Here is a 10,000-nt window from a genome sequence, read left to right as displayed (position 1 = left end):
TGGCTATCATAGAGGCTGGTCACTTGGTCGGCTTGGGCAGCAGCGCGGCGGTCCCAGTCGTCAAACTTGGTCTGCCACTCTGCAGAGAAGGACTGAGGGTGGGCAGGGACAAAAGTCCGAAGAGGATGGCCATACAAAATCTGGGCAGGAGAGCGGCCAGCAGGGGTTGGGGTGTTCCGGAGCTCTAGCAGGCCCCGGTCGAACGCCTCACAGTCGATGTTGCCGTCAGGCGCCGTCTTGAGGATCAAGTACTTCACGGACTTGACCGCAGCCTCGGCGTGGCCATTAGACTGTGGATAGTGTGGGGACGTCACAAGGTGGTGGACACCCCAGCGTTCAGTAAATCTTCTGAATTCCTCACTGGTGAATGGGAGCCCTCCATCGGTCCTGAGGCGGACAGGTACACCGACTTCTCGGAAGTACCGGCAAAACATGCGCATGACCTTAGTTGCGGTTGTGTCCTGACCACAGGGAGTAAGCACAGGCCACCCTGAGAGTCTGTCTGCAATGACCAGGAAAGACTTCCCAGCTACTTGAAAAAAAGTCAGCGGACACAGACTCAAAGGGGCGTGATAGCTAGTCATCGCATAGGCAGGGTTCCTGCTGTTGGCTGGACTGGAGACGTTGGCAGGAGTCACACGCTTCGACTGTACTCTTTATGTCAGAATCGATGCGACGACGGGTGGCTTCGACTCCTCTGTGACTATCATGGAGATGCGACGTCGGAGTGTAGCAGGAACAACGATGCGTGGACCATGTAGCACAAGCTCTCCATCTGCGTACAGGCTGTCCTGCAATTTCCAGTATGGGAGGATGGAGGCATGTAGGTTGTAGCGGTTGGAGGGAAATCCTGTGGTGACGTGCTCCAGGAGGCGGCGGTAATCTTGGTCCTGTGATGCGACGGCGCGAACCTCCTGTAGAGTCCTGTCGTCGTCGAGGATAGGAGCTGTGGCCTGGCCGTCTGTTTAGGTAGCATTCGTAGAGACAAGGGACCGGACGTGTGCAGCTGTCATGGTACACTCTTCTTCGTCGTCGAATGTGGGTTGGCTGACAGGTGCCCGAGAGAGGGCGTCAGGGACGCACAAGGTCTTGCCGGCGCGCCACACAGCGGTGAAGACATACAGAGCCATCTTCATTCTCAAACGCTGGAGTCGGGGGTTTTCTATGGCATCCAACGTGTAGTGGTTCAGGATTGGGATCAATGGCCTGTGGTCGGTATGAAGGGTAAAGTGCTGGAGGCCGGCGAGGTACAGGCGGCACTTTCCCATGGCCCATGAAGCAGCCAGCATCTCCAGCTCAATTGTGGCGTAGCATGACTCGGCATCGGTTAGAAACCATGAGCCACACTGGATGAGCCGGAGCTGGCCGTGGCCGTGTTCCTGAAATAGGGCGTATCCCAGACCATAGAGGCGAGAGGCGTCAGTTTGTAGAGTCACTGGCAGTTTCGGGTTGAAAGGAGCCAAGACTGGGGGCGATAGGAGGGCAGCCTTGACCTTCCCGAATGCCTGGTCATGGTCTGGGGTCCAAGTGAAGGACCGTTTTGGTGACATCAGAGGGCGGAGAGGCTGGGCAGTGGCCGCAATCTCTGGTGAGAAGTCGGCCAGCTGATTCACAAGACCCATGAACGACCGGAGGTCCGTAATATTGGAGAGTGTAGGGTAGTCTCATATGGCTGCAACCTTTTCAGGGTCTGCAGCGATGCCCTCTGGTGAGATGTTATATCCACAAAAACTGACCTTGGTGGCGGCTACCATGAACTTGTCCTTGTTCAAGGTTATGCCATGGGTGCAGCACCTGGATAGCACCTGGAAAACTCGTCGGAGGTGAGTCGCTAAATCACTCTCAAAGAGAAGGATATCATCCACTACCTTCACGCAGTTGGTGATGCCTTGCAGAGCCAGGTCTCTGCAAAGACAGTAGGCATCCCCAGTAGCGGCAAATCCCATAGGTCCTCTGCAGTGGTAGTAGCTCCCGTGAGGTGTTATGAACGTCGTGAGGTGACGGTCTTCCTCCGCAAGGTCCATTTGCCAATATCCATGCAATGCATCTGCCTTAGTAAAGAACTTGGCAGATGGAGTTATGGTGCAGATAGCGTCAGCGGGTGTGGGCGACGGGTGTGTAGGCCTGGACACTTGGGAGTTCAGGCGTGTGAGGTTCACTGTGATGTGTACACCATTGCCAGGATTAGGTACCAGGACCATCGGATGGCACCACTCAGTGGGCTTGTCACCGACGGGCGAAATGATCCCTTACTGCACCAGGGAATCGAGTTCCTCCTTAAACTGGTCCCGGTAGGCAAATGGGATAGGTCTAGGCATGTGTATGGCAAAGGGTGTCGCACCTGGCTGAAGGTGGATCCTCATTGGTGGGCCAGACATCTTCAGTGGCGTAGTCTGGAGGTCAGTCTTAGACACAAGGATGTCGCTGAAGTGTTGTAGGAAGTAGGTCCGAGCAGCAGTGGGGGACGACATTGCCGAGGCAGGCATCTGCTGTGCACATCTGTTGACATGGGTCACAGAGAGGATGGGCTTTGGGAAATCTGTAGAGACGATGGCCAGGTCCACGCAGTGGCCATACGAGAGCAGTGGTGTCTGGATGCCCTCGTGAACATGGACAATGGCCTTGCTTGACCGAGCTGGAAGGTGGTCTCAAAACAACCCAAAGCTGGAGTCATGGACGACCCATCTGCTGTGAGGACGTCAGTCGCAGGCGGGGGTGAAAGGCTGCATCTGGGGATTCCCAAGGAGTCCAGGTGCTTCGGGCCAATCACTGTGATATCAGCTCCAGTGTCAGGCAGCATCAGCAGTTGGGAGGACTTTGAGCCATATGCCAGGGTGACATTAACTGGCTTAGGGGTCCTGCCGGTGGACACTCTACGTGCTCTATGAGGCTGGTTGGTAGAGGTCTTCCTGGTGGACTTACAGCAATTGGCGAAGTGGCCCTGTTTGTGGCAAGTGGTGCATTCAGAGTCCTTTGCTGGGCACCGGGGCCCCGTACGGTGCCAATGACCCTTGTACCCACAATTTGGGCAGGTACTATCTTTTGCTGGGCAATGTCCCATGGCATGTTGACGGGTACAAGACCTACAGGAGGCGGGCGAGTCCTTGGTCAATGGTGGAGACTGACAGCGTTGAGGCGTGTGCTTGGTCGTAGCTGTCATCTTCTGGCGGCGTTGGTTCCTCTTGTATGAAGAGAGGATGTTGAGTTAGCTGGTGGCAGCAACGATAGCAGATGCAGCGGCCCTGGAGGACTCAAAGGTTCTGCACGTGACAAAGTCATCTAAAGATGCCTGGCTGTCGAGGGAGACAAGGCGCTGCACGAGTTCCTCTTCACGTACGCCCATCAAAAGAATCATCTTAAGCTGTGTTGGAGCACAGGTAGTGCGGTCTCCTGTGGAGAGTTCAACTTCGTCAGCTAAGTCCTTCATGCGGGCGTAGAAGGCAGAGAAGGGCTCACCAGGCGTCTGCTTGCAGGAAAGGAGTTCCCGTCGTCGTAGGGCTTCGTTCTGCGAGTTGCGGAAATACTGCTGTAAAGCGTCGAGGACTTGGACTACTGGCATGGATGAGTCAGGAGGTATTGCCAGAGTGTAATGCAGCAGGCGCTGAATTTCCAACGAAACACATGTGCGGAGGTATATGTGTTGTGTGGCTGGGGGTAGACTGGAGACCCATTAGCACAGAATAGTCCTCGAACTTGCGACGCCACTGACGGAACAGTTGGTAGGTGACGTCGGACTGTAGCTGAGGAGGGCTGGGTATCGTAGATTTACCCATGACCAGAGCAGTAATGGGAGCACGTGGAGATCCTGACGTGGTGGCAACGTCGGACTGTAGCTGAGGAGGGCTGGGTATCGTAGATTTACCCATGACCAGAGCAGTAATGGGAGCACGTGGAGATCCTGACGTGGTGGCAACAGGTGGAACAGGCGAAAGCTGGTGAGCAGCTGGTGCTTGCTGTTCTGGGCTGGTTTGCTGTACCTGGAGGGGTTTGGGAGCTATCATGCTGAGTAGCTGCATGAAGCGTTGGTCCTCTAGCTGTCGCTGTTGCTCCATTTGAAGACGTTATTCTTGTAGCTCCGCTCGTCGTGCTTCTTCGTCTTGTCGTCGTCTTTCCTCATCAGAAATGCGGGTGACTTGGAGGTAGTGGAGCAAATACTGCAGCTCCTGGTTGCTTTGAGTGTGCTGCGAGGGGCTGGAAGGGTTAGGGGTGAGAGGGGGTGGGAGGGATGGTGGTACATCGGCCTCACCACTCTCAAGGACGTTTGGCTCACCGCTGTCATCACTACCATCACCCGTCATCATTTCTGGCCTGAAAATGGTCTTCCTGAGGCGTAGCCATATCGAGTTTGGTGTCTTTGACGAGCTGATCTTACAAACAGTGCAATGTTAGTGCCTGAAATAGTGCAGCAATTCGTTCTTGGGTGTGAATATCGAAAAAAGAACGAATTCTTCTACAGTTCGTGGTAAATGCATGTGTGACGGGGGAGGTTTTGCGCGTTGCTGGAATCGCGCTCGGTGATGGCGGTTGAGGCGAGAAGTCCAGTCAGTCACCGATCGGAAGTCGGAGAGGGTGGACAAGGTTCGTGCGCTCTCCGGGTTGGCGGGAAAAATGGAGTTGCTCCAGGGGTGATGCTGAGACTCCCGCAAACCTTCCCCACACTATATGTACAAGCACTGACACTGCACTATAACACTGTCGGACACTGTAAGATCCGCGACGAAAATTCAAATTTAGGAGGCGGGAACGACGGTTGCTAGGCACTGAGGGGAGCAAATCGGCGCCTTCCAGGTTCACTTGCAGAGTTTGCACTACTCACTGCGCCATCTTCTGTGTTCTGTCGTCTGAAGGTTCTTGAAAACTCAGATTTGCAAGTGAGCTTTATTGGTGTAAAATACCACACACATCAAAAGTACAAACGAGCAGGTGCAGGACAGAACAAATGCAACCTGCAGTCTCCTCGGGCTCAGCTGTCTCGCTCTCTGATTGGCTGAGGTGATTGGTGCCTGCAAGGAATGTCCGAGGGACCATGACTATAAAACTAAAGAAGGATGCAGGGCTTACAAATAAAATGTTACATAAACAAATGGTACATTGTATATAATATCTATACAGTCATCACCATTATCATCATCATTATCAATATCATTATTGTCCTTATGTTTTTGTTATTATTGTTATTATTATTATCACCATTATTCTCACCATCATTATTTCTACCATGATTGTTAGTACCATTATTGATATTGAGGTTATTGTTATTATTAATATTGATTTAGTCATTACTGTTATTAGTCAGTTATCTTTGCCATATTTACATACTTATAATCATTGTTATATTCACAATCACCATTAAATCAAACATCACTAAAATCCAAACAGAACAATCACACTCATCACTAATCAATAATCATTATCCATCCCTCATGTCATAGTCATCGCCAGTCATCACAAAGCTTATCATCGCCTTCCCCTCATGTCATAGTCATCGCCAGTCATCACAAAGCTTCTCATCGCCTTCCCCTCATGTCATAGTCATCGCCAGTCATCACAAAGCTTCTCATCGCCTTCCCCTCATGTCATAGTCATCGCCAGTCATCACAAAGCTTCTCATCGCCTTCCCCTCATGTCATAGTCATCACAAAGCTTCTCATCGCCTTCCCCTCATGTCATAGTCATCACAAAGCTTCTCATCGCCTTTCCCTCATGTCATAGTCATCACTAGTCATCACAAAGCTTCTCACCACCTTTCCTTCATGCCCATAATCACCACCAGTCAACACAAAGCTCATCATCTTCCCGTCATGTCATAGTCACCGCCAGTCATCACAAAGCTTCTCATCGCCTTTCCCTCTTGCCATAGTCATGTCAAAGTCTTTTATCGCATCTCGTGTATGACATAACCATCGCCAGTCATCACTAATTATCATTTATCACTACAAAGTGTTTAAGCACCGTCACTTTTCCCATAACCATCCCCGATCATCACAAAAACCCTCAACGCCTCTAGCCTACGACACATTCATCACGAGTCATCATAAAATCAATCATCACGATTCGCTCATGCCATAACCATCGCCAGTCATCATCACTAACAACCACAAAATCACCAGTCACCACTAGTCACCATAAATTCATCACCAATCATAATTAATCACCATTGAATCAACACCAGTCATCACTAATCACCACAAAAATCGCCACTAATCATCATTAATCATAAAAATCACCACCAATCATTAATCACCACAAATATCACCAACAATCATGACTAATCAACACGAAAATCACCAATCATCAATAATTACCAAAAAAATCACCAGCCATCACTTTTCACCACAACATCAACACCAATCACCACAAATCATCACTAATCACCACGAAATCACCAATCATCACTAATCACCACGAAATCACCAATCATCACTAATCACCACGAAATCACCAATCATCACTAATTACCACTAATCATCCCTAATCACCACAAAAAACACCACCAATCACAAAAAAACACCACTAAACATCACAAAATCCCTCATCACCTCCCCTTTTTACCTCAGTTCCTCCAGCGGCGTGTGATGACTTCGAAAGTCCTGCGCGCCCTCCTGTCGGTGTTGGGCGGGAACCAGGCCTTCAAAGTCATCGCCGTCACGCGCCTCACGCCCATCCCTTTCGGGCTCCAGAATGCGGTGTTTGCGGTGAGTAGGCCTACCTTTTTTGGTGGTGATGCTGGTGGTGTTTTACAGGTAGGTTATGTTTTTTTTTTTTCGTTTTTTCGTGTTTTTGTTTTGTTTTGTTTTTGGTGTTGTCTCGTTTCTCTTTCTAGTTTTTGTACGGATTTATTTTATTCTTTGTTTTTTTTATCTTCATTTCTTTCTCTCTTCTTTTTCTTATTATCCTCCTCCTATTTCTCCTTTTCCTCCTCCTCTTCCTCCTCCTTATTCCTCTTCCACCTGTTCCTTCTCCCTCCTCTGTCCCTCTCCCTATCCTCCTCTTCCTCCTTTATCTCCTCCTCTTTCTCTTCTTTTTCCTCCTCCTTCTCCTCCTCCAGCTCTTTTTCGTCTCCTCATTCTTCACCTCTTCATCTCTCCTCCTCCTCCTCCTTCTCCTCCTCCTCCTCCTCCTCCTCCTCCTCCTCCTCCTCCTCCTCCTCCTCCTCCTCCTCCTCCTCCTCCTCCTCCTCTTCCTCTTCTTCTTCTTTCTCCTCCTCCTCTTCCTCCTCCTCCTACTCCTCCTATTCATATTCCTGCATATGCCGCGAGTTCTATACTAAATCGAGTAAACAATGTCAATAAGAATTATGAAATTCGATCGTGAATACCGAAATATATGATAAATGTAATAAAAACGCTACCGACAAGTGAAATAAATGATAAATATAATTAAAAAACGCTACCGATAACTGAAATAAATCATATCATCAAAGCGATATTAACAATTGAGACGTAAAGAAAAAAAAGAAAAGAAAAGAAAACATCATCACTTCTTACGCAAGCGAATGACGCAATCACACAAATTCTTGGTCTGTTGGGGCTGCATTAACAAAGGAGCCGTGATCACATGATGAGAGATGTCTGGTCGTGTGTAGTGGAGAGGGGCGACTGGAGAGGGAGAGGAAGAGGAAAAGGGGAGATAGAGAAGGGGAGGCAGGGAGGAGGAAGAGGAAAAATAGAGGGAGAGGAAAAAGGGAGATGGAGAAGGGGAGGGAGAGGGAGAGGGAAGTTGGGAGGGATGGAGGAGCAAGGGAGGGAGAGGGAGAAGGAAGAGGAGAAATAGAGGGAGAGAGATTTTGGGAAAGAGGCAGGAAGGGGAGCGAGAAGGAGAAGGAGAGAGAGCGGGAGAAGTGGAGGGAGAGGAAGAAGGACAGGGAAAGAGGGAGAAAGACAGGGAAAGAGGAAGAGGGACATGGACATGAAGGTGAGAGAGGGAGGGAGAGAGAGAGAGAGAGAGATTGCACACCACAATGAGAATTCAATTTATCAAAAAATAAAGTTTTAAACCAGTTTATACCACCTGTTACCACTTATCAGGGCGTGAATAATTTTATAGGAGAAAGGGTCAGATTGCGAAACATCCCATGAAAGAATAATGGCCATCAGATACATTCTTCATTTTTTTTTTCTTTTTTTTTTCTTTTTTTATTAATGTCAGAAAGTGATTCATATTTCGGGGAACGCGAGAATATCAATTTGCTCATATTATCCTGTCAGTCTTATTAGTGTATTCCACAAACCCACACTACAAAATCACAAAACCACAGAAAAGTACGCATTATTTCTCCCACCTTCCGTAACTGACAAACCAGGAGGTAACGAAACAAATGAACCGCGGGAGGCGCACGGAAGACGCCTCCAAACGGCGAGTATTGGCAGGCAGAAGCGACCTTTTACACATCAAATGGCAGATCGATTCGCTGCCAGGCCGAACACCCGTTCCTGATAGGTCACCTGGAGGAGGTACAGACTCTCTCCTCTTCCGTGACATAAGGCTGGAAGGGAGAAGTTCGGGGGAGTGTCGTCATGGAATGCCATGGGGGGGGGGGGGGGGTTACGTCGGGCTATGCAGGGTTGGGCTGGTGGTTTGATAATGCTGTTGGTTAATGCTGTTTCTTTCTTTTTTTCTCTTTTTTTTTGGGGGGGTGGTAATGTAGTGGTTGTTTTGGTATTGTTTTAGTTTCACGCTGTTGTTGTTTTTAATATAGTTATATAATGTCAGGCATTGTTATGAAATGTGGTGTTTTGATATCATGTTATGTTATGTTGTTATTGCTTCTATGTTATTATTAAAAGCCATGCAATTTTTATATTTTTATATTTTCTTATTATTGTCAAATATTATTCATTCCGGAATGTTATACAGGTATTATTTTCATGTAAAATGCTATGCACTTGTTTTTTGTATACATTATTATAGAATGCTATGCAGCTTTTTATTTTGATACTTGTAAAGCAACCTGTACACTGGAAAAAAAAAAACATGCCTCCTTGACGAACGAAATGTTGACAAATATCGGTGCGGCTTTTTGAATAATAAATGATAAATCACTTTATCAGGATGCCGAGTGCGGTGTCAAGGCTACACCACCACTTTGCGTTGAAGTTTGAGGGTAACTAAGCTTCATGACCCGGAATGGAGGCTATTATATAATAGGTTATGAGGTGTAATAGGTCGTGATGTTACAGATAGCTTGCTTTCAGTGAGTTTATACCTCATCTTGGTGTAGCGATAGAAGAAATTTATATAAAGCTGGTATCTGAAAAAGAATACATGTTTCTATTCGGGTTTAATTTTTTTTAACTCTTTTTTCTTTTTTGGACGGCGATGGGCAGATGATAATTGAATTTATAAATCCGGTGTCCCTTGAGGTTAAGTAATCTAGATTGGGATATTTCAGTTTTTTCAGGCTATCTGGAACTGACTGTACTTTAATATTTGTTAATCATTGTCACGTGGTATATATATATATATATATATATATATATATATATATATATATATATATATATATATATATATATATATATATATATATATATATATATATATATTTGTTGTTTAGATAGGGGGAGGGGGGAGAGAGAGATAGGGAGCGAGAATGAGAGGGAAATAGAGAGAGAGGGAAAGAGAGATAGAGGCAAAGAGAAATGGATAGAGAGGAGGAGAGAGAGAGAGAGAATGTGTACGTTCGCATGCACTTATACCTCCTGCATATGTCAGAATCTATATCCACCATCGAGAGATATGCTAACATGTACATTCTTTACAATACCCACACATACATATAGAAAATAAGAGAAAAGAAAGAAAATAAAAAAAGATAAATCACAGAAAAAGAAAAAAATATATATCGTCACTGTGAAATACAGAATCGTAATTAGTGGATATTTTATTTTTTCCAAAGAGAGAGAGAAGAGAAAAATGTTATTGTGAGAAAAAGAACATGAGACCACCCGTGACAGAAAGAGAAAAGGAGATTTCAGTCAAAAAAAAGAGACGAAGGGAG

At 47.1% G+C, this 10,000-nt stretch overlaps 1 protein-coding gene across 1 annotated transcript in view; it reads left to right on the top strand.

Moving 5' to 3' along the window:
* LOC113803659 (transmembrane protein 64) overlaps positions 1-10,000 on the top strand; it is a gene marked incomplete in the record, with an annotated part of 54,071 nt that overhangs the window by 32,841 nt on the left and 11,230 nt on the right. Inside the window, 1 exon segment of the mRNA XM_070144745.1 lies at positions 6,558-6,695. Within this exon segment, the coding sequence (XP_070000846.1) occupies positions 6,558-6,695 (138 nt within the window).

The sequence above is a fragment of the Penaeus vannamei genome, chromosome 32, assembly GCF_042767895.1.
Source record: "Penaeus vannamei isolate JL-2024 chromosome 32, ASM4276789v1, whole genome shotgun sequence".
NCBI classification, from domain to species: Eukaryota; Metazoa; Arthropoda; class Malacostraca; order Decapoda; family Penaeidae; genus Penaeus; species Penaeus vannamei.
Note: the sequence above shows the minus strand (reverse complement) of the source record. Positions and strands in the feature narration are given on the sequence as shown.